The sequence below is a fragment of the Oncorhynchus clarkii genome, chromosome 1 (assembly GCF_045791955.1).
Source record: "Oncorhynchus clarkii lewisi isolate Uvic-CL-2024 chromosome 1, UVic_Ocla_1.0, whole genome shotgun sequence".
In the NCBI taxonomy this organism is placed as follows: Eukaryota; Metazoa; Chordata; class Actinopteri; order Salmoniformes; family Salmonidae; genus Oncorhynchus; species Oncorhynchus clarkii.
The window spans coordinates 12,376,495-12,401,993 of NC_092147.1; the positions used below are offsets into that span (position 1 = coordinate 12,376,495).

Below are 25,499 nucleotides of genomic sequence, written 5' to 3' on the forward strand. Positions count from 1 at the left end.
ACTAGATTATGAACAGAGTTGACTAAGTTTTGTAGGCTTTACCCTTTGTAAAAGTTTATTAAAACCGAGATGTTTAAAGGAGTACAAATGGTAATTGAGTTTTTGCACACACGCACTTCAGAGTAGGCGTTCCCTAACGGAATTATGCAAATACATGCTAGAACGCGCCAATAGGCTCATACTTGACTTCTTGCTTGTTTTGCCCACTATGACTCGTTGGTTCCCAATAGAAACGACAGATTGTGGTCTATCATGGTTGAGCTATAAACATCTTTGGTTGGGCGTTGCCAAGATGTACACTCGTTTGAATTATTAAATGGCGACATCATGTGGGCAAGGCAGAAATACACACAATGAAAGCAAGGCGGAAAGAGTTTATGAATCTATTTCTTTATTTCAAATCCCTAAGGTCGATGTCCACGCCCCCCGCTGAAATCTAATTAGCATAATACAAAAATCTCCATACAAATCCATCAGTTTAAACTAGAGATATCTGTTATTTGCATTGGATGCATCTCAATCCCCTCTGGAAAGATGAGACTCACGAACACGATGGTGTTTTGCTATACGACCCCCACAAGCTTGTTGGGACTCCTCTGAAGTCGATCTGCCAATTTATGTCTGTAGCGTCCGAACAGTTTGGGCTACACGCTAATATGACCCCTCTGTGGGTGAGACTCTCACAACAAGTACATGTCGGTTGTTTTGCTCAAGGACTAGGACTCACAAGACTCACAAGAATGGAAGTATATAGAGACTGTTTGGTGGCAAAAAATATGTCCAAAATAAAAACAAATGTTTCCTGATCTTTCTTAAATCTTTCAGATATTTTTCATGTAGTGATACTTTAAGGGGTCTTAAAATTCAAAATGTACATGACCAAGGGTGCTCCATTCTTAAAGGGGACATCAGTAATTAGCAGAACATAACACTTGGTATGACCTTCTTTAAACAATTCCATATAGCTTAGGGGAACCCCTGTCCCCACCCACCTTCATTAATACCAAGCAATAGACTTGCAGCGGGGTCTATGTCCTATCTCCTCTGGATTCTTTCCTCCATGACCCAGAAACCGATAAGTGTTGGTGGAGTGTGTCAATTTGTTAGTAAGCAAAAGGAAAACGGTTCTCCCCTCATCGACAGCCTCCTTTCAGCGTGGAAGGCAAGTGTAGGCTATCCTACCAATAGAGATAGATAGAGAACTCATCTTTGTATCTGGGGAACCACTACTTCAAGGTCTCAGAGCAAGTGACGTCACCGATTGAAACGCTATTTAGCGTGCACCGTTAACTAAGCTAGCCGTTTCACATCCGTTACACTAGTGATGTGTAGATCAGCAGTTTTTACACCTGCAACCGCCTACAATTGCTAATAACCCATCGGAAACCGCAAGACTATATGTCAAAAAGTGAAAATCTGAGGCCCGCACCCGACCCTAACCAGCTAATATAGAAAATGAACTGCAGGCTACAGTCCGAGACAGCGGAATGATTTTTTTGACAGGCGGTGCATGATTTTTGTGCCTAATTAATAATGTTTCTGCTTATAATTTCCTACATTTTGGTAGGCTACTTGTTAGTCAACTTGTTTATAAATAGATACAGTGCATTCTGAAATGATTTTTTTACACATTTTGTTACAGCCTTATTCTAAAATGGATTAAATAGTTTTTTCCCCCATCATTTATCTACACAAAATACCCCATAATGACAAAGCAAAACAGGTTTTTAGATAAAAAAAAAAGTTTCTCTCATTCCTCTCTGCAGATCTTCTCAAGCTCTGTCAGGTTGGATGGGGAGCGTTGCTGCACAGCTATTTTCAGCTCTCTCCAGAGATGTTTGATCGGGTTCAAGTCCGGGCTCTGGCTGGGCCACTAAGGGACAATCAGAGACTTGTCCCAAAGCCCCTCCTGTGTTGTTTTGGCTGTGTGCTTAGGGTCGTTGTCTTGTTGGAAGGTGAGCCTTCGCCTCAGTCTGAGCGCTCTGGAGCAGGTTTTCATCAAGGATCTCTCTATACTTCTCTCTGTTCATCTTTCCCCGATCCTGACTAGTCTCCAAGTCCCTGCCACTGAAAAACATCCCCATAGCATGATGCTGCCACCACCATGCTTCACCGTAGGGATGGTGCCAGGTTTCCTCCAGACGTGATGCTTGGCATTCAGTCCATTGAGTTCTATTTTGGTTTCTTCAGACCAGAGAAACTTGTTTCTTAGGTGCCTTTTGGCAAACTCCAAGCGGGCTGTCATGTGCCTTTTACTGATGAGTGGCTTCAGTCTGGCCACTCTACCATAAAGGCCTGATTGGTGGAGTGCTGCAGAGATGGTTGTCCTTCTGGAAGGTTCTCCCATCTCTACAGAGGAACTCTGGAGCTCTGTCAGAGTAACCATTGGGTTCTTGGTCACCTCCCTGACCAAGGACCTTTTCCCCCGATTGCTCAGTTTGACCAGGCGGCCAGCTCTAGTAAGAGTCTTGGTAGTTCCAAACTTCTTCCATTTAAGAATGGTGGAGGCCACTGTGTTCTTGAGGACCTTCAATGTTGCAGACATTTTTTGATACCCTTCCCCAGATCTGTGCCTCGACATCATCCCGTCTCGGTTTTTGCTTAGACATGCACTTTCAACTGTGGGACGTTATATAGACAGGTTTATGCCTTTCCAAATCATGTCCAATCAATTGAGTGGTGGACAGGTGGACTCCAATCAAGTTGTAGAAACATCTCAAGGATGATAAATGGAAACAGGATGCATGCACCTGAGCTCAATTTCGAGTCTCATAGCAAAGGGTCTGAATATATATATATATATATATATATATATATATATATGTAACGGATGTGAAACGGCTAGCTTAGTTAGCGGTGCGCGCTAAATAGCGTTTCAATCGGTGACGTCACTTGCTCTGAGACCTTGAAGTAGTAGTTCCCCTTGCTCTGCAAGGGCCGCGGGTTTTGTGGAGCGATGGGTAACGATGCTTCGTGGGTGACTGTTGTTGATGTGTGCAGAGGGTCCCTGGTTCACGCCCAGGTATGGTTTAAAATTATACTGTTACATATATATTTTAAATAAATGTGCAAAAATGGCTAAAACCTGTTTTTGCTTTGTCATTACGAGGTATAGTGTGTAGATTGATGAGGAAAATGTGCAAAATTTCCAAATTACATCCGTTTGACCGGTTGTAAAGATATTAAGATGATGTGAGAGGTTATAGACTTACAGTCAGTGTCCAGATTTCAGTTTCCACCATGCACCTGAGCTCAATTTCGAGTCTCATAGCAAAGGGTCTGAATACATATATATGTAACGGATGTGAAAAGGCTAGCTTAGTTAGTGGTGCGCGCAAGGGAACAGTAGACTACAGTTCCCTTGATGTCCCCATCTTGTGACTGTCTAATTTGTATAGCGCCTCACAATCATCACGCTCCTATCATCCTCTTTAACTACTTCACCAAATCATTCCCAAACATTACTTTTCTGGCCCTCACTTCCCTTTATTTTAAACTCTCAATTTTGCAGCTTTTCTCTTATTGAATTAAACTCCGATGTTGTCCTTTTTGCCTAAGTGGATCGACAACCTTTTTCTGCCCGCTCCCAAAAGCATATGATTGGCGTAAGTAGTAAAGTTAGATGGTGCGTCATCAGCACTCCATTATTGGTTAGACCGGCCATAGCCACTCGTTTACATAGAGGGTTAAGAGAACTAACGTAGCAGGTTAGGATAATTAAGGTGGCAGGTTTAGAGAATTAAGTTAAGGTTAGGAAAGGAGTTAGGTTTAGCTAAAATGCTACAGTTGTCAACAATCGACATGTTGTGCAACCCAATCAGTCAGTCAAAACGGTATTGAGTGGCAACAAAAATGCCCAATGAGCTGATTCGCTTTTCCATACATCCTGTTCTGTTCATCCGCACACTTCTGTTGACACGCCCACTTCCAGACACTCCATGAATGCAGTTACCCATGATTTTTAAAAAAATCAGCTATTGTTTTCTTGAAGGAGTAAAGTATGCGAACAGACTAAAAGTATACGCTACTTATCCCTTTGTCTATAAAATGTCTTGCACAACTAGCTACATTTGTTTTTAATCACTTTATACATTTATTTTGTAAACGTCGTTTGCGTGACTGACTGATCTACAAATAACATGGAGTAGTAATTTATGAATATTTATTTTTGTTGATCAGTCTGCCGGCAGTTGCCTGCAATGTCAACTGCTATGTCAATCAAGCCCTCTCATTTAATACAAGCGTGTTTTTTAAAAACACTTTCCCTCTCCTCTACTACCTTTAACGCGAGGCCAGAGAGGAAGGCTCAGAGAGGACGCAGGAGTTGAGCAAATGCAATTGAGACAGGGAAAGGCCACTGACTCTCGGTTGTTGGATCGACAATGTCCATAATGAACGTGCTCTTGTGTTATATATATATCTTTTTTTTTTCATCAAGCAATTCAGTATTAAATTGCACTTTATATTAATTAATTTAACTTTAACTTGAAAACGTAAGGATAGCAAGGCAAACTTAAAACAAAAAAGTCAACCAATGTTTGACGTCATAATCAGTTCTCTGAGACTTGATTATGACGTTAGTCGATGTAATTTGAACAGTGTCGGGACAACAACCCGAGTCAGGGATCTTCTTCACTGACTGTAGACTGAGAACATTATACAAGATTTAGGTAATATTTTCTAAATGTGATGTCCTTGGTTTTATCATATGTGCATGTTTAGCCTATTTTCCCATACTTTTATTAATTGATTTCACCTCGCAAGATGCAAAGGAAAGTTGCCACGATTATTAATGAATCATTCAATAGAAAGGGGGGGAAGAATTGTTGCTGACCAGATATTGCCACAGGGTGACGCGTAAAAAAGACGAGAGCACCTAAAAGGCAGCCTTAACTCAAAATAAGAGGGTGTTTTGTAACTGTCTGTCTGGCCCGCGGACTCCTCCTCCACCTAACTGTCAGTAGCAACGTTCTGGTTGAGTCCCGTTTGCCTTGTGCTAGCAAATACTGTAGCAGATTTTTTTTGTGAAAGTGTTACGAAGAGCCAACAAAGGGGTTGGCTCTTTATACCCCGTTCTGTCTACCACTAAATTGTTGTTCGGAAATGTATAGGGCTGCTGGTTGCAATTAGCCAAGTTATCGTTCCATTTGAGAGAGGTTACATTTGACAGCTCGCCACCTGGGACAGGGAGCTTTGCCTCTGCCTTACCCATGATGGCGACCCAAGAAGCGGGTAAGTCTGGACAAAATATATCAGTTTGTTTACACCAAGTTTGTTTATGCATGTTTAATGGTACAAGCTAGTTACAGTAGCTATGCCGTGAACTCGTGACGTGCTGTAACTAACAGTTTGCAAGGCAGATTAATGACTTTTTTCTCATATGGGGATGATGCTGTTCGTGTCCGTGAGACGGCGGCTGAAGTGTCAGCATCTTGTTGATAAAACATAACGCGTACTGATGTTCACAACATGCACGAGTATCTCTTTGACACACAGACTTTTGAGAAACAGTTTCCAAGCTTCTAGGGGCACAGTCAACACATTTCCTATTATTTAGATGGCAATTATGTGCTGTTTGCTTTAAAATGACTCAGCCGGGTTTTTTCTCTCTCGGTCTCTTTCTCTCTGTGTGTGTGTGTGTGTGTGTTGTGGTCTATTTTTCTATGTAGCCTGGCTGTGTGTATGGCAGTAGTCATGCTAGCTCTGCCAGCAATGCCTCCATGACCTGCCCCTCCCTTAACAGGAACACAGAACGTTCAAACCCTAACTCTCCTCTCTGATGTTCTAGGAGGAACATCATCCAATTTACTAATGAGGATCAGCTTCAAGCTGTTACTGAAACACACGTGTCTTTGTTTATGTGTATTTTATACGGCTGTTCTCCTGTGTGTGTCAGGTCTAATGATGCTATTTTGTAGTGTGTGGACTGTATTTGTGTCCCCATGTAATTATAGGCTAGCAAGCTACGAAAAAATAAAATATTCAGACCCCTTTACTTTTTCCACATTTTGTTACGTTACAGCTTTATTTATTTTTTTAGAACTCAATCTACACACAATACCCCATAATGACAACGTTTTTAGACATTTTTGCAAATAAAACATAACTTTATATAAGTATTCAGACCCTTTGCTATCAGACTCGAAATTGAGCTCAGGTGCATCCTGTTTCCATTGATCATCCTTGATGTTTGATTGGAGTCCACCTGTGCTAAATTCCATTGATTAGACATGATTTTAGAAAGGCACACATCTGTCTATATAAGATCCCACAGGTGACGGTGCATGTCAGAGCAAAAACCAGGCCATGAGGTCCAAGGAATTGTCGGTAGAGCTTTGAGACAGGATGATGTCGAGGCACAGATCTGGGGAAGGGTACAAAAAATGTCTGCAGCATTGAAGGTCCCCAAGAACACAGTGGCCTCCATCATTCTTAAATTTAAGAAGTTTGGAACCACCAAGACTCTTACTAGAGCTGGCCACCCGACCAAACTGAGCAATCGGGGGAGAAGGGCCTTGGTCAGGGAGGTGACCAAGAACCCGATGGTCACTCTGACAGAGCTCCAGAATTCCTCTGTAGAGATGGGAGAATCTTCCAAAAGAACAACCTCTGCAGCACTCCACCAATCAGGCCTTTATGGTAGAGTGGCAAAACATAAGCCATTCCTCAAAAGACCCATGACAGCCTGCTTGGAGTTTGCCAAAAGGCACCTAAAGGACTCAGACCATGAGAAACAAGATTCTCTCGTTTGATGAAACCAAGATTGAACTCTTTGGCTGCATGCCAAGCGTCACGTCTGGAGGAAACCTGGCATCATCCCTACGGTGGCAGCATCATGCTGTGGGGATGTTTTTCAGCGGCAGGGACTGGAGACCAGTCAGGATCGAGGGAAAGATGAACGTAGCGAAGTACAGAGATCCTTGATGAAAACCTGAACACTCTGGAGCAGGACCTCAGACTGGGGCAAAGGTTCACCTTCCAACAGGACAACGGCTCTAAGCACAAGGCCAAAACAACGCAGGAGGGGCTTTGGGACAAGTCTCTGATTGTCCCTGAGTGGCCCAGCCAGAGCCCGGACTTGAACCTGATCAAACATCTCTGGAGAGACCTGAAAGTAGCTGTGCAGCAACCAACCTGACAGAGCTTGAGAAGAATGGGAGAAACTCCCCAAATACAGGTGTGCCAAGCTTGCAGCGTCGTACCCAAGAAGACTCGAGGCTGTAATCACTGCCAAAGGTGCTTCAACAATGTACTGAGAAAAAGGTCTGAATACTTATGTTAATAATACTTACGCAAATAATACATTTGAGAAATTCTAACTTGTTTTTGCTTCATCAATTTAATGAATTTATAGAATAAGGCTGTAATGTAACATAATGTGGTGGAAAAAGTTGTGGTCTAAATACTTTCCGAATGCACTGTAGATGAGGGGTTGATTAGATTGCAGGATCAGGTAAAGCAAGAGGGGAGGAGAGCTTAGTGAAGGAGGGAACTGAAGGCTATTGTAATGAGAAGAGGATTGGGAAGCGGGATAAAGCGCTGAGATGGCAAGAGACGCCATTTTCAGTGGAATAGAGGATTTGAGAGAATTAGCTTATGGTACAATATGTTCAGTGATGCTAAAGCTTATTTTCACACCAGAGGAAGGTAATGTATTCCAGACTCCATTGCATAACAATGAGAATGCTATTAAGGCTACTTTAACCTGGCTGGCTGGATGTTTTTACCCAATCTCATGGTGTTGGCTCAATCCCACTTGATCACTTGACCTACATCAGTGTCTTTTTGTCTGTCAGTAACCATAGATCAGTGTCTGTCCTTTTCCATGCCCTAGCAACCTAAACTTGTTGTTAATTGTTTACTGTAGTGTTGTCAAAGCTGCGGATAGTGTGGGCCACCTTCCTTTTTCTCAACTCTGTTGTCTGAATTTGCATATCACTCACATGTCTGACTTCCTGTCTCACCACACACCACATCCTCTTACACCTTATGCCATGCCTTTACCCTGTATTTTGGCTTCTCTGCAGTACTCGAGCCACATGACTTGAGTCACAAATTTGATAACTTGAGACTTGAGTCCCGATTCTTGAGCCTCCAAGTCAACTTTGACTTGAGACTGACTTGATTATCTTGCCAGGTTTTGTCTCTGTGGATTGCTCTCCACGCAGCCAGAGACCGTACCGCACTTGCAAAAAACAGATTGGGTAGTGAAACGCACACACTGCTCTCTGATTGGAGCAGCAAACTCAATCAAAACAGGTCTGAGCTAGTGCAGTGAGATGGTTTTGTGTGAAGCTGAATGGAGAAAATTAAATACAGTGCAAGTCAAAAATTTGGACACACCTACTCATTCAACAGTTTTAATTTGATTTTGACTATTTTCTACATTGTAGAATAATAGTGAATCAAATCAAATAATCAAATCACATGCGTGGAATACAACATCTTACAGTGATGCTTACTTCCGAGCCCCTAACCAACAATGCAGTTTCAAAAAATACAGATAAGAATAAGAGGTAAAAGTAACAAGTAATTAAAGAGCAGCAGTGAAATAACAATAGCGGGACTATATACAGGGGTCACCGATATTGTGTCTAATTGCGGGGACACCGGTTATTTGAGGTAGTATGTACATGTAGATAGAGTTATTAAAGTGACTGCATAGATGACAACAGAGAGTAGCAATGGTGTGGGGGGGAGGGAGTAGCCATTTGACTGGGTAGCCATTTGACTAGATGTTCAGGAGTCTTATGGCTTGGGGGTAGAAGCTGTTTTAGAAGCCTCTTGGATCTAGACTTGGCGCTCCGGTACCTCTTGCCGTGCGGTAGTAGAGAGAACAGTCTATGACTAGGGTGGCTGGAGTCTTTGACAATTTGTAGGGCCTCCCTCTGACACCACCTACCGCTGTAGAACCTTTGAGGACCCATGCCAAATCTTTTCAATCTACTGAGGGGAAATAGGTTTTGTGGTGCCCTCTTCACAACTATCTTGGTGTGCTTGGACCATGTTAGTTTGTTGGTGATGTGGACACCAAGGAACTTGAAGCTCTGATCCTGCTCCACTGCAGTCCCGTCGTTGAGAATGGGGCCGTGCTCGGTCCTCTTTTTCCTGTAGTCCACGACCATCTCCTTTGTCTTGATCACGTTGATGGAGATGTTGTTATCCTGGCACCACACGGCCAGGTCTCTGACCTCCCTATAGGCTGTCTCGTTGTTGTCGGTCATCAGCAAATTTAATGATGGTGTTGGAGTCGTGCCAGGCCGTGCAGTCATGAGTGAACAGGGAGTACAGGAGGGACTGAGCACGCACCCCTCTGACGGGGCCCCTGTGTTGAGGATCAGCGTGGCGCATGTGTTGTTACCTACCCTTACCACCTGGGGGCGGCCCATTAGGAAGTCCAGGATCCAGTTGCATAGGGAGGTGTTTAATCCCAGGGTCCTTAGCTTATTGATGACCTTTGAGGGCACTATGGTGTTGAACACTGAGCTATAGTCAATGAATAGCATTCTCACATAGGTGTCGCTTTGGTCCAGGTGGGAAAGGGCAGTGTGGAGTGCAATGGAGATTGCATCATCTGTGGATCTGTTGGGGTGGTATGCAAATTTGAGTGGGTCTAGGGTTTATGGGATGATGGTGTTGAGGGCCATGACCAGCCTTTCAAGGCACTTCATGGCTACAGATGTGAGTGCTACGGGTCGATAGTCGTTTAGGCAGGTTACCTTAGTGTTCTTGGGCATAGGGACTATTGTGGTCTGCTTAAAACATGTTGGTATTACAGACTCGGAAAGGGAGAGGTTGAAAATGTCAGTGAAGACACTTGCCAGTTGGTCAGCGCATGCTTGGAGTACACGTCCTGGTAATCCATCGGGCCCTGTGGCCTTGTGAATGTTGACCTGTTTAAAGGTCTTACTTACGTCAGCTGCGGAGAGCTTTATCACACAGTCTTCCGTAACAGCTGGTGCTCTCATGCATGTTTCAGTGTTATTCACCTCGAAGCTAGCATAGATGTAGTTTAGCTCGTCTGGTAAGCTCGTGTCGCTGGGCAGCTCTCGGCTGTGCTTCCCTTTGTAGTCTGTAATGGTTTGCAAGCCCTGCCACATCTGACGAGCGTCAGAGCCGGTGTTCGACTCGATCTTAGTACTGTATTGACGCTTTGCCTGTTTGATGGTTCGTCGGCAAGCATAGCGGGATTCCTTATAAGCTTCCGGGTTAGAGTCCCGCTCCTTGAATGCGGCAGCTCTGGCCTTTAGCTCAGTGTGGATGCTGCCTGTAAACATTGGCTTCTGTTTGGGGTATGTACTGTGGGGACGACGTCATCGATGCACTTATTGATGAAGCCAGTGACTGATGTGGTGTACTCCTCAATGCCATCGGAGGTATTCCAGAAAATATTCCAGTCTGGGCTAGCAAAACAGTCCTGTAGCATAGCATCTGCTTCATCTGACCACTTTTTTTATTGATCTAGTCACGGGTGCTTCCTGCTTTTTTTGCTTGTAAGCAGGAATCGGGTGGATAGAATTTATGGCCAGATTTGCCAAATGAAAGCTTTGTATGCGTCTGTGTGTGGAGTATAGGTGGTCCAGAGTTATTTTTCCTCTGATTGCACATTTAACGTGCTGATAGAAATTTGGTAAAACAGATTTAACTTTCTCTGCATTAAAGTCCCTGGCCACTAGGAGCGCCGCTTCTCGGTGAGCGTTTTCTTGTTTGCTTATGACTGAATACAGCTCATTAATGTGGTCTTAGTGCCAGCCTCTGACTATGGTGGTATGTAAACAGCTACGAAAAATACAGATGGAGGTAGGTAGTGTGGTCTACAGTTTATCATGAGATAAACGTCAGGCGAGCAATAGACTTCCTTAGTGCACCAGCTGTTTTATTTTTTTTTACAAAAATACATAGTCCGCCACCCCTTGTCTTACCAGACGCGGCTGTTCTATCCTGCCAGTACAACGCATAACCAGCCAGCTGTATGTCGTTCAGCCACGACTCTGAAGCATAAGATGTTACAGTTTTTAATGTCCCGTTGGTAGTTTAATCTTCCGCGTAACTTGTCGATTGCACATTTGCAAGCAGAGTGGAGGAAGTGGAGGTTAATTGGATCGCCTGCGAATTCTCAGAAGGCAGCTGGACCTTCGGCCCCTCTTTTTCCGCCTCCTCTTCACACAGATCATGGGTATCGGGGCCTGCAGTGTGTCCTTTGCGTCGGGCTCGTTAGAGTGGTGAAAGGAAAAAGAGGATTCTGCTAGTCCGTGGTGAGTAATCGCAGTCCTGATGTCCAGAAGTTTTTTCGGTCATAAGAGCGGCAACATTATGTACAAGATAAGTGACAACGCAAATAAGAAAAAACAAAAAAACACAATTGGCTGGGGGCACGTAAAACTTCTGCCATCTTCTCCAGCGCCATTTTAACCTGAAGACATCAAAACTATGAAATAACACATGGAATCATGTAGTAGCCAAACAATTGTTAAACAAATCTAAATATATTTGAGATTCTTCAAAGTAGCCACCCTTTGACTTGATGACAGTTTTGTACACTCTTGGCATTCTCTCAACCAGCTTCACCTGGAATGCTTTTCCAACAGTCTTGAAGGAGTTCCCATTACTGACACCAGCAAAGCACCCCCACTCCATTACACCTCCTCCATGCTTCACGGTGGGAACCACACATGCTGAGATCATCCGTTCACCTACTGTGCGTCTCACAAAGACATGGCGGTTTGAACCAAACATCTCAAATTGGGACTCAGCAGAACAAAGGACAGATTTCCTCTGGTTTAATGTCCATTGCTCGTGTTTCTTGGCCCAAGCAAGTATCTTCTTATCGTTGTCCTTTAGGAGTGGTTTCTTTGCAGCAATTTGACCATGAAGGAATGATTCATGCAATCTCCTCTGAACAGCTGATGTTGAGATGTCTGTTACTTGAACTCTGAAGCATGTATTTGGGCTGCAATCTGAAGTGTAGTTAACTCTAATGAACTTATCCTCTGCAGCAGAGGTAACTGAAATTTTCCGAATTGACTGACTTTTGTCTTAAAGTAGTTATTTTTTTGCTTATTTGAGCTGTTGAAGTCTATATCAAGATATTTTACCAAATAGGGCTATCTTCTGTATACCATACCTACCATGTCACAACACAACTGATTGGCTCAAACGCATTAAGAAGGAAAAAAATTCCACAAATTCACTTTTAACAAGGCACACCTGTTAATTGAAATGTTTGGGCACATTGTAGAATAATAGTGAAGACATCAACTGTGAAATAACACATATATGGAATAGTAACCAAAAAAGTGTTATAAAATCTAAATATATTTTATTTGGATTCTTCAAAGTAGCCACCATTTGCCTTGACAGCTTTGCACATTCGTGGCATTCTCTCAACCAGCTTCATGAGGTGTAATGCATTTCAATGAACAGGTGTGCCTTGTTAAAATTACATCTGTGGAACTTCTTTCCTTCTTAATGCATTTGATCCAATCAGTTGTGTTGTGACAAGGTATCGGTGGTATACAGAAGGTGACTCCAAACTTTTGACTGGTACTGTACATATGAGATGAGTAAAGCAGTATGTAAACATTTATTAAAGTAACTTGTGTTCTGTTAAAGTGGCCAGTGATTCCATGTCTATGTATATATGGCAGCAGCCTCTAAGGTGCAGGGTTGAGTAACCGGGTGGTAGCCGGCTAGTGATGGATATTTTACAGTCTGATGGCCTTGAGATAGAAGCTGTTTTTCAGTCCCAGCTTTGATGCACCTGTACTGACCTCTCCTTCTGCCAGTTAGCTAATGCTAATCCGTGCTAGCTCTGTTTGAAAGTTGAAGTTCATTCCTTCACAGCCACAGTTAGCATTGCACGGAGTAATATGTAAATTACAAAGTACGCACCAAAAAAATTCTAAGGTTAGTTTTATCCCTAACCAGATCTGGCTTTATCAGGCTTTACCCAAATCACCTTGCATATCTGGGTTTGATAGCTCTAGCCTTTTCATATGACTGGGGGTGCATGAGAGAGCAGTGTGAGGTGCTGTAGATTAACTGGATTAGAGATTATACAGGAGAGCATCTGTCAGAGAGCCTCTCTCCTACCACCAGCTCTGGGCTACTGCTACCACCAGCTCTGGGCTACTGCTACCACCAGCTCTGGGCTACTGCTACCACCAGCTCTGGGCTAGCGCTATGCTACCTAGGCTACCTCTTGGGAACCTCAATTCCCTTTTTACTGTAACTGTACATCTCATCTATTTTTAACAACATATAAAAGCCTAATGACTGTTACAAAGTGTTATTATTGATTTGCTGTGTGTGTGGGATTCCTCCGGTTAAAGCAGTTCGTATACCACAGTATCCTGTATGAAGTATTGTCTCTGTCTCTCTCTCTCTGTCAGACATGTCGCGGCGCAGTATGAGGCTGGTTTTAGGGGGATACTACCACCAGTCATCAGACGATGATGAGTCCTCCTCAGTTTCCTACAGGGAGAGCCCCGTGAGGTGTGTTTGTGTTTCATGTTGTACCGTATAGCCTAATACAGTAGGCCTGACAGTTGCTTGAACAAAGCCCTTTCTCTCTCTCAGGGTTTTTACTAAGAGGAAGACAGGTGGTCGTAAAGTGGCGGCCTCTCGTACCTCCAGCCGGGCCAACAGCGTGGCTAGCACCGCTAGCAGCAAGGGTAGTACAGTGGAGCCACCCATCAATGCTGAGGACTACATTGGTACGGTTCACACCACTTCCTGCATCCACAGTCCTATTGACACTCAGTCCTACTCACTCAGTTACTTTCATTGTCTAGGCCTATACTGTATACACTGTACAGTATAGCTTTGTATTGCAGCTGCCTCTTTGTCTATGGTTATAGTTAGCTATTATGGCTATTCAAAACGAACCATCTGACTCTCTCTCTTTGTCCCCACACCCCCTGCCCTTCAGGGGTCTCAAGCTTGGTTCAGAGAAGGAAGACCTTCCAGGAACCTCTTGCCCCAGCCCCCAGCCTGAACCTGGCTCCCAGCCCCATGGGCTTCTCGTCCTGCCAGACCGGCCTGAACCAGGCTCCCAGCCCCAGGGGCTTCTCGTCCTGCCAGACCGGCCTGAACCAGGCCCAGAGCCAGACCAGCGCCATGGACAGCTCTGGTTACTCCTCTTCAGAGGCAAGACGTTACAGAGGATACTCTGGAGACTCCTCCTTAGGCGAACAAAGGGCTAGCGCCAGCCAGAGATCTGGCACTAACAGGACAAGTGCTAGAGCCAATTGGAGTGAGTACTGTGTGTGTGCTAGCGTAGCATTAGCTGGTCTCTATGATTGTAGCTTGTTTGTTAGCATTAGCTTTATCTCTCTCTTCTCCTGTAGCCCCTCCGTTTATCCCGGCCGATGTGGGGAAGGCCATTCTAATTGCCATCCTCCTCATCCTATTGACCTTCGGTGAGTGACCTCACACTACAGAATCAGACAGTCTATAGTTCTATAGAACTTCCATGAAAAGAACCAACATCACTGTTACTTTATTGGTGCCAGCAGTACATTGTCCACAGATGACATGCCTAACCATAGTACTTACTGACAATTTAAATAGCAGAAGTACAACACACACCCATTGTTGACGAGCAAAAATGTTCAAAATGTTGTCTGTGTAGCCTGTCCTGTATGATAATGTGCTCCTTAGTGTATTCAAGTCTATTCTACCCCTTTCTGCTAGGCTGCTGGCTCCTTGCCCCCTTGGTATGGGCCACCCTGACTTCAGCCCTGAATGCTATCACTATGACCCTGAACCGACCTGTCATCACCCCAACTCTGCCACCTGTCTTCACTACGCCACCTGTCAAGGCTATGGTAGGATCTGATGGGACCACATACCCGGCAATAATCTCTCTTTCTCTTGATTTGGTAGGATGCTACATTGACGCTCTGCATGTGTACTCCTGGATTGTACAGTTAAAAGCTTGTTTGTTGAAACTCTTTCTGCAGGATGGAGCTTCGGTATTGCATTCTGCTCTGGAAGCCAAGATGAACACCATCCTAGTAAGAGAGACAGAGAGAATGCACAAACTATACTGCATTTGGGTGTATTCATTTGGTTAACTCACTTGTGTCCGTGTTCTCCCGCAGAGAGAAATTGAAATTCTTAAGAAGAAGGAACACCAGCAGAAATTTGTAACTGAGGTGAGTGCTCTATAGTGCAGTATTATGTGGAATGGGGTGTCATAAGGTCAGTCTAGTATGGAGAACAGGGTTTCAGTTATAGATGTCTGTAGTAGTGTGATAGGGAGTCCTCTTATAGGGCTCTATAATAGTGCAGTATTTGGGAAATAGTGTTTTCTTTTTTATGTAATATATACACACACACACACACACAACTGTTGAAAAGTTTGGGGTCACTTAGAAATGTCCTTGTTTTTGAAAGAAAAGCAAAAAAAATAGTCCATTAAAATAACATCAAATTGAACAGAAATATAGTGTAGACATTGTTAATGTTGTAAATGACTATTGTAGCTGGAAACGGCTGATTTTTAATGGAATATCTACATAGGCCCATTATCGGCAACCATCACTTCTGTGTTCCAATGGCACGATGTGTTAGCTGTTAGCAGTTGTTATTCTTCAATAACACAAACCCCAAAGCAAAATGTATTTATTTGAAAAGGACAAATCATAGATGCTATGCTGGGAGGTAGATGTTAATTCCCCCTGTTGTCCTCAACTTTTCTCCACAGAACAAATAACAGGATGTCATTTATAACCCCCCAACCTAGCTTGGGGTTAACCAATCAGAAGTCCTTGCAGTACAACTGGGCCAATGGCCATATAACAAGTATCCTGCTCCAGACTCAATGTACAGAACGTAGCTCTGATTTCAGGACTGACATTCCACAGATTCTAAACAGCTGTTGAACTGAAAACCAACTCCTATTTACATTGACAATTCCCTATTGACCATAGTACTCCATTTAGTTTAGTACGCTCGTCCTCATCCTCTGCGTTGTGTGTTTATCTTCAAAATATTATTGTATAGCTAATCTAAGTTTAGCATTTTAAAATGCTAATTGATCATTAGATAATTTTGCAATTATGTTAGCACAGTTGAAAACTGTAGTACTGATTTAAAGAATCAATAAAACTGGCCTTCTGTAGACTAGTTGGGTATCTGGAGCATCAGCATTTGTGGGTTCGATTACAGGCTCAAAATGGCCAAAAACAAAAAACTAACTTCTGAAATTCATCAGTCTATTCTTGTTCTGAGAAATTAAGGCTATTCCATTTGTGAAATTGCCAAGAACCTGAAGATCTCGCACAACGCCTGTGTACTACTCCCTTCACAGAACGGTGCAAACTAGCTCTAACCAGAATAGAAAGGGGAGTGGGAGGCCCCGATGCACAACTGAGCAAGAGGACGAGTACATTAGTGTCTAGTTTGAGAAACAGACGCCTCACAAGTCCTCAACTGGCAGCTTCATTAAATAGTACCCGCAAAACACCCGTCTCAACATCAACAGTGAAGCAGCTACTCCAGGATGCTGGCCTTCTAGGAGGAGGTGTGATGGTGTGGGGGTGATTTGCTGGTGACACTGTCTGTGATTTATTTAGAATTCAAAGCACACATAACCAGCATGGCTACCACAGAATTCTGCAGCGATACGCCATCCCATCTGGTTTGCGCTTAGTGGGACTATCATTTATTTTTCAACAGGACAATGACCCAACACACATCCAGGCTGTGTAAGGGCTATTTGACCAAGAAGGAGAGTGATGGAGTGCTGCATCAGATGACTTGGCCTCCACAATCACCCGCCCTCAACCCAATTGAGATTGTTTGGGATGAGTTGGACCGCAGAGTGAAGGAAAAGCAGCCAATTATTCTTTTTTTTTTTTTTTACCTTTATTTAACTAGGCTAGTCAGTTAAGAGCAAATTCTGAGTTAATTGTGCGCCGCCCTAATAGGACTCCCAATCACGGCTGGATGTGATTCAGCCTGGATTCAAACCAGGGACTATAGTGACGCCTCTTGCACTGAGATGCAGTGCCTTAGATCGCTGCGCCACTCGGGAGCGCAGAATATGTGGCAACTCCTTCAAAACTGTTGGAAAAGTATTCCAGGGGAAGCTGGTTGAGAGAATGCCAAGAGTCCAGGCAAAGGCAAAGGGTGTCTACTTTGAAGAATCTAAATGTAAAATATATTTTGGTTTCTTTAACTTTTTTTAGTTACTACATGATTCCATGTGTTATTTCATCGTGTTGATGTCTTCACTATTATTCTACAATGTAGAAAATAGTAAAAATAAAGAAAAACCCTGGACTGAGTAGGCGTGCCCAAATTATTGACTGGTACTGTATATATGTTCTATAGAATTGTTGTATATTTACGTATATGGTTGAGATGTAGTGCTCGTCTATCCCAACAGATGGTAGAGAGACTGCAGACAGACTTGGCAGACGTGAGAACAGACATGAGGGACGTGAGAGTGAGAGTGGACAGGTGAGTGTGTGTCCGGCCCAATCCAGAACCTGCCCCCTAGCTTCTGCCCCTAGCCCCTACCTCCTAGCATCTACCTCCTGCCCTTAGCCCTAGCTCCTGTCCCATGCTCCCTAGGCACTTGGGAAGATTTGAAAGCAGTGAAAACATACTCCCATACTTTTTCTGTTCACCAATCTAATGTCCAAACCTTGTTTGCAAAAAAAACCTTGGATTTAAGATTTCCTCTCTAGGTTTCTTCCTAGGTTTTGGCCTTTCTAGGGATTTTTTCCTAGCCAACGTGCTTCAACACCTGCATTGCTTGCTGTTTGGGGTTTTAGGCTGGGTTTCTGTACAGCACTTTGAGATATCAGCTGATGTACGAAGGGCTATATAAATACATTTGAAATTTGATTTGAAGACAATCTTGACTTAGCAAACTCACAAAACATTTTTAAAGGCTGTCTCAGGGGGTTGAAGATAAATAAATATCTCTGTTTCTCACTGGACAATTAAGTTCTATTTTTTTCTATTGTAGTGTGAATCCACTGGATTGGGAGCATCGTTTGAGCGAGCAGACAGCCGGCTTCATCAGTCAGGTGGGCGAGCTGAAGGACCAACACACACACGTCAAGCAGCGAGTCGCTGCCCTGGAGGACCAGAGTGCCACGGTAATGTACACAAAACACGCAAACTCAAGTCAAATTTGTAGCACTGAACTTTTGCACTTTCTTAAGTGGTTCTGCATAAGAGATGGTGCTAAATAACTCAAATGTGAATGGTAGAGTCCAAAATGACACCCAATTCCCTACATAGTGCACTACATTTCCCATTTTAGTCATTTAGCAGACGCTCTCCTCCAGAGCGACTTACAATTACTTTTGACCAGAGCCCTATGGTAGTGCCCTATATAGGGAATGGGGTGCTGTTTGGGACACAATAATTGATGAGCCATTGATGAGCCTTCCTAACCTAATGGATGTGGTCTCTCTGTGTTGTGTAGCTGGGGAAGCAGGTCTACTCTGTTCAGAACCAGCCTCCTCCAGCTCCCAACCCCACCACAGCCAACACACACCTGACCCCTGAGCTCGAAGAGGCCATGGCCAAATGGCTGCATGAGAATGTGCCCCAGAATGAGCCACGGATGGTGAAAGAGGTTGTGAAGAACTGCAGTCCCCTATTGGCTGACAGGATGCCAGACTTTGCCTTGGAGTCCCAAGGTGCCAGTGTTGTGAGCACACGGTGTTCCGAGACGTACCGTACCCGCTCGGCATGCGTGTCCTTCCTGGGTGTACCCCTCTGGTACCCCTCTGAGAACCCCCGCACTGTTATCCAGGGTCAGGCGGTGCAAGCTGGGAAGTGCTGGGCGTTCTACGGAGCGCAGGGCACCCTGGTCATCGCCCTATCTCATCCTGCCCACATCACCCACGTCACACTGGAGCACCTGCCGGTCTCCAACGCGCCCACCGGACGCATCGACAGCGCGCCCAAGGCCTTCTCTGTCTACGTGAGTCATCTGTGACCTCTAGCCCTTCCCTGACACTCTATTCAGTGCACAACTTTTTCCCAGAGCCACATCTACATAATCTACTGTTGAAGATTTCCTACAGAGATGTTTAGAGCAGTATGGTGAATATCTTTAACGCTGATGACTCATTTCTGTCTTTAAAAATCGGTCTCATTGCTTTCTCTTTCTGTGCAGGGTATGTCCACTGAGACAGAAGACGGCACCTGGCTGGGAACCTTCACTTATGACCAGCACGGAGGGGCAATCCAGACCTTCCAACTGCCTGTGAGTCCCATCATTTAAACTTTGCCTCGGTTGTATTCATTAGTACACACCGTTTAAAACATGAAGCAATACATTTTGCTACAGAAAATTAGTGTTTCTTATTGGACAAGTTCAGGTAGTCCCTCTTTCAGTTTTTCTTCCATTTGGTGCCTAGTGAACACGACCTCCGGTTAGGATTACTAGGTTATTTTTTTATTATGCAACAGACTATAGCTGAAATAAGCCTGGAATAGAACTGGACTAGGACCATAGAACTTCGTTCTAACTACCTAGCTAGTAGCTACTGTTGACCCTAATGCAGTATCCATTCAGTCATCAGTTGTGTTGCTTGTTCTAACCCTTTACCCTTCCTGTTCTCTATGTCAGAATCCTACCAGGGCCATCTATTATTTTGTGGAGCTGCGTGTTCTGAGTAACTGGGGTCACCTGGAGTACACATGCGTGTACCGCTTCCGTGTGCACGGACACATGGCCGCCTCCTCCAAGTGAGAGGCGTTCATCGTCCACCTCAACCGCAGACCTCCGAGGCTTCGCTTTCATATCAGAGCAACGTTCTTTTTGCATCTCAACATTATGACGGACCATAAATAAATTTATTTATTTGGCGTAATCAGGATGGCTTCCTAAACTGGCTTCTGCCGGGTGTGAGGTCAGAGGTCAGCAAGGTTTTGTTACAATTTGCAGTTTCATTTCTGGCAGAGGTTTTGACCTGGCTAATAGGAGTGTGGGGATGGGTTTTTGAGAGTTTCAAATTTAACTGTGTGTGTGTGTGTGTGTGTGTGTGTGTGCTTTTGAGCATTGATTATTTGTTTGCATTTTAACGCCCGACCACAGCGGACAAAGATTTCAGATTGTACTTTGAATGTGTGTTCATGACAATCCCTCCTGTGTTACTGGGCTCTTATTTTGTTTAATTTCATCTGTCTTAAAATTATATACAAAGGTTTAATTATGGTTAAAAAGAGCGTTGTTGGATGTATATATTGCAAGAATCAAGATGTATTGTTCATTATTTTATTAGTCTGATAAGAATAGGATGTAATATGTTTGTAAATGATTTTTCTGTTGGCCTGAATGGTTAAGTCTCGACCCACCTTGCCAATAGGCTTCCTATTACAGGATGAACTATATGATTGTAGATGCTTTCTACTTTGCATTTGGTAATGCACTGGTGTTTCAATGTCCTTTATAATAATAGAGACTAGAGAGAAATAGACAGGAGCACACTGAGGTTGCAACGTATTATCTTTCACATTTTTAAAACCCCCTTTTCCCCAATTTCATGGTATCTAATTGGTAGTTACAGTCTTGTCTCATCGCTGTAACTCCCGTATGGGCGAAGATCGAGAGCCGCGCGTCTTCCGAAACACAACCCAACCAAGCCACACTGCTTCTTGACACAATGCCCACTAAACCCGGAAGCCAGCCGCACCAATGTGTCGGAGGAAACACCGTACACCTGGCGACCGGGTCAGCGTGCACTGCGCCTAGCCCGCCACAGGAGTCGCTTGTGCGCGATGGGACAAGGACATCCCTGCCGGCCAAACCCTTCCCTGATCCGGATGACGCTGGGCCAATTGTGCGCAGCTCCATGGGTCTTCCAGTCGGGCTGGCAGCCTGGACTCTGGAATCTCTAGTGGCACAGCTAGCACTGCGATGCAGTGCCTTAGCCCACTGTGCCACTCGGGAGCCCTGGAACATATTGTCTGAATTCAAAAATACAGCTTAGTTTACATGACTTGCAGCATTTATTTAAACTTTATTTTGTCTTAATTTGTCTTTTTACCAATTTTGATCAGTTTAATAGTAAATACATAATTGCTCTTACCAATTTTACTGCAATACTTGAATAACTTTCACCTCAAAGCAATGAGTCCATTGCAATGATGTCTAAATGTCAGGCTTTTCTACTTCTAAACATTTGTAAATGGCAAAAAAATAACCTTGTACTTTTTGCTAGTGTTTGATGAAAATAATCAGGAACTTTTTTTATTTCATGTTTTAAATCATTATGTTTACAATTACAGTATTATGTGCAGCAGTGGTAGCTATAGACTAACAAAAGACTGATCACAAAAAGAACCAATACAGTATGATTAGCTCTCAATAGCATTTTATTTCGGTATTGTGTTTTTCTGATGTTACGGCAGTGAAACATCATACTTAACGCTGGGTCAATTTGAAGTTTGTCCAAATAAAACAGAATATAAGTAAATAATTTCCCCATAGGAATGTAGTTCAATACCTGAAATGACTGGCTATGTATCCACCTCATTTTCGAATGCTTTTAAAACACGGAAGCCATATGCGGAAACTATGGTTACAACTTCCTCCTAATCATAATTCATATATACAGTACCAGTCAAAAGTTTGGAGACACCTACTCATTGAAGGCTTTTTATTTGTACTAATTTCTATGTTGTGGAATAATAGTGAAGACATCAAAGCTATGAAATAACACATGGAATCATGCAGTAACCAAAAAAGTGATAAACATATCAAAATATATTTGAGTTTCTTCAAAGTAGCCACTCTTTGCCTTGATGACAGCTTTGCACACTCTTGGCATTCTCTCAACCAGCTTCACCTGGAATGCTTTTCCAACAGTCTTATAGGAGTTCCCACATATGCTGAGCTCTTGTTTGCTGCTTTTCCTTCACTCGGGGCGGCAGGTATTAATAGTATTTCATCTCTCCTCAGACTAATATTATTCTGTTGGTCCTGTGGGTACATTTGCCACTGTTCCCCCCTTGTGTGTTGCGCTGTCATGGTGTATTTGTATTTAGTGGTTGGAGCATTGGGCTAGTAATCGAAAGTTGCGCAATTCGAATCCCCGAGCTGACAAGGTAAAAATCTGTCATTCTGCCCACTGTTCCTAGGCCGTCATTGTAAATAAGAATTTGTTCCAAACTGACTTAAATTTATGTTTTTTTTTTAAACAAGAAAAACATCCCAAACCATCTCAATTGGGTTGAGGTCAGGTGATTGTGGAGGCCAAGTCATCTGATGCAGCACTCCATCACTCTTCTTGATCAAATAGCCCTTACACAGCCTGAAGGTGTGTTGGGTCATTGTTCTGTTAAAAAAAACAAATGATCGTCCCACTAAGCGCAAACCAGATGGGATGGCGTATCGCTGCAGAATGCTGTGGTAGCCATGCTGGTTAAGTGTGCCTTGAATTCTAAATAAATCACAGATCGTGTCACCAGTAAAGCACCCCCACACCATCACACCTCCTCCTCCATACTTCACCGTGGGAACCACACATGTGGAGATCATACGTTCACCTACTCTGCCTCTCACAAACACACGGCGGTTAGAACCAAAAATCTCAAATTTGTACTCATCAGACCAAAGGAACAGATTTACACCGGTCTAATGTCAATTGCTTGTGTTTCTTGGCCCAAACAAGTCTCTTCTTCTTATTGGTGTCCTTTTACTAGTTGTTTCTTTGCAGCAATTCGACCATGAAGGCCTGATTCACGCAGTCTCCTCTGAACAGTTGATGTTGAGATTTGTCTGTTTCTTGAACTCTGTGAAGCATTTATTTGGCCTAAAATTTCTGAGGCTGGTAACTCTAATGAACTTATCCTTTGCAGCAGAGGTAACTCTGGGTCTTTCCTGGTGCGGTCCTCATGAGAGCCAGTTTCATCATAGCGTTTCATGGTTTTTGCGACTGCACTGGAAGAAACTTTCAGAGTTCTTAATGTTCCATATTGACTAGCCTTCATGTCTTTAAAGTAATGATGGACTGTCATTTCTCTTTGCTTATTTTAGCTGTTCTTGCCATAATATGGACTAGGTATTTTGGCATATAGGGCTATGTTCTGTATACCATCCCTACCTGGTCACAACACAACCGATTGGCTCAAACACATTAAGAAGGAAATAAATTCCACAAATTAACTTTTAATGCACACCTGTTAATTGAAATACATTCCAGGTGACTACCTCATGAAGCTGGCTGAGAGAATTCCAAGAGTGTATAAAGCTGTCATCAAGGCAAAGGATGGTTACTTTGAAGAATCTCAAATATATTTTGCTTTGTTTTAACACTTTTGGTTACAACATGATTCCATATGTGTTATTTCATAGTTGTGATGTCTTCACTATTATTCTACAGTGTAGAAAATAGTAACAATGAAGAAACCCTGGAATGAGTAGGTGTTTCCAAACTTTTGCCTGGGACATATATATACATTTATATACTGACTGTATGACATATACTCTGAAATTGAACGTACACATTTTTGGGGGTTACTTTTCTGCAATAGTGCTCTTTGACAGAGTGGCATTTTGACAGGTACTTGATCAGATGTTTAGAATTGGGACATACTGTACTTAACCAAGTGTGTGTTATATTGGCACGAAATGGGAAAAAAATATTTTGAAACAGGAAGGTAGTACCTGAAGTTGTTTAACAATTCAGAATTGTTTTGTGTTGCAAAATTGTTGCTACATTGTACCCAACTGAATACGGCACAGGTGAACATAATGCTCATGATATTGGTTTGTATTTATTTAACCATGTGCATATCAAACATAATTGAATGAAGGACATTGTGTTATTTATGAGTTTTTCAAATTCTCAGTGGTAAATGATATTTATTTGCTATGGATCAGGTCATTGATAATGCATCAATATTGTACCATGTAATTAATGTAGGGTAATGTAAAATGACTGCAGAAGTCTTCCCTTGGACTGTTAAATCCAAGTCCAGTCACTCGTGTGGTTTGAAAGTTAAAAAATACTTTAATTAATGGGCTACACCATTATTAAAATTGTATCGGCTTACTGTGTCTGATACAAAATGGAGGAGATGCAGTTGTATAGCCTTGACTCACTTTGTATCAGACACCCTGATGAAGGCCTAAGCCGATGCGCATTAGTGTATTTTAATGTTGTATCCCATTAATGAAAGGCTTCCTAAAGTTCAACCCCACCAGGTTCCTTGACTTTGATTGTTTATGCCACTTATCACTTATTTGATATTGTAATTTTCCCATACATTTTTCAATTCCTATTCCCCTCAAAGAGCACCTGTGGTTGTTTTGTAATACCTGAAGCGCTTCTGCTCTGTTTGTTTTTTAAGATGTTATAGACATTAGTGACAAATAAAACTTCTCAACCCTGTTTCTTTTATCAACTGATTATTTTAACTCAAATTGCTCAGCAATGCTTTAAAGTAAAGCTACAGTGGCTTCAGAAAGTAGTCATACCTCTTGCCTTACTCAACATTTTGTTGTGTTACAGCCTGAATTCAAAATGGATTAAAGTGAGTTTCACCCATTTACCCACAAGTGAAAACTTGTTTTTATGACTTTTTGCACATGTCTCATTTACAGAAGTATAATAATATTTTGAAGATAAATACACAACGCAGAGACAGAGAACGAGAGGTCAAGAGACAGAGAACGAGAGGTCAAGAGACAGAGAACGAGAGGTCAAGAGACAGAGAACGAGAGGTCAAGAGACAGAGAACGAGAGGTCAAGAGACAGAGAACGAGAGGTCAAGAGACAGAGAACGAGAGGTCAAGAGACAGAGAACGAGAGATCAAGAGACAGAGAACGAGAGATCAAGAGACAGAGAACGAGAGATCAAGAGACAGAGAACGAGAGATCAAGAGACAGAACGAGAGATCAAGAGTACTAAGTCAATAGAGTAGTAACGTTCAATAGGGAATTATCAATGGAAATAATTGGTTTTCAGTTCAACATTTGTTAGGAACGTCAGTCCTGAACTCATAGCTACGTGTGGCAAGCTCTCATTGGTCCAACCTGAAGTAGGATACTTGTTATTTGGTCATTGGCACAGTTTTATTGCAAGGAATTCTAATTGTCAACCACAGGCTAGGGATTGGTTATAAAGTACATCCTGTCCCTTTGTTCTGTGGAGAGAATCACAGGGGACGGGCGCATGAACAGCAACCATCAATCGCCCTGCATGATTTGTTCTCTTTGAATAAACCTATTATATGTGAGCTTTTCTGACAGCTGGTGCTTAAAGCTAGTGAGAGAGATAAGTATTTCCAGTTTCAGAGATTTTTTGCAGTTCGTTCCAGTCATTGGCAGCAGAGAACTGGAAGGAAAGGCGGCCGAAGGAGGAATTGGCTTTGGGGGTGACCAGTGAAATATACCTGCTGGAGCGCGTGCTGCAGGTGGGTGCTGCTATGGTGACCAGAGAGTTGAGATAAGGCGGGGCTTTACCTAGCAACGACTTATAGATGAACAGGAGCCAGTGGGTTTGGCGACGGATGTGAA

At 43.1% G+C, this 25,499-nt stretch overlaps 1 protein-coding gene across 1 annotated transcript; it reads left to right on the forward strand.

The window, feature by feature from the left end:
- The first annotated feature begins 4,937 nt into the window (after positions 1-4,937).
- LOC139423676 (SUN domain-containing protein 1-like) lies at positions 4,938-24,371 on the forward strand. The gene is made up of 13 exons (XM_071175318.1): positions 4,938-5,232; positions 13,392-13,494; positions 13,579-13,715; positions 13,931-14,254; positions 14,349-14,420; positions 14,695-14,828; positions 14,964-15,017; positions 15,105-15,158; positions 17,396-17,469; positions 17,984-18,116; positions 18,449-18,952; positions 19,148-19,237; positions 19,604-24,371. The coding sequence occupies exons 1-13, from the start codon at positions 5,211-5,213 to the stop codon at positions 19,724-19,726; spliced, it is 1,824 nt and encodes a 607-aa protein (XP_071031419.1). The 5' UTR covers positions 4,938-5,210; the 3' UTR covers positions 19,727-24,371.
- Positions 24,372-25,499: the final 1,128 nt, after the last annotated feature.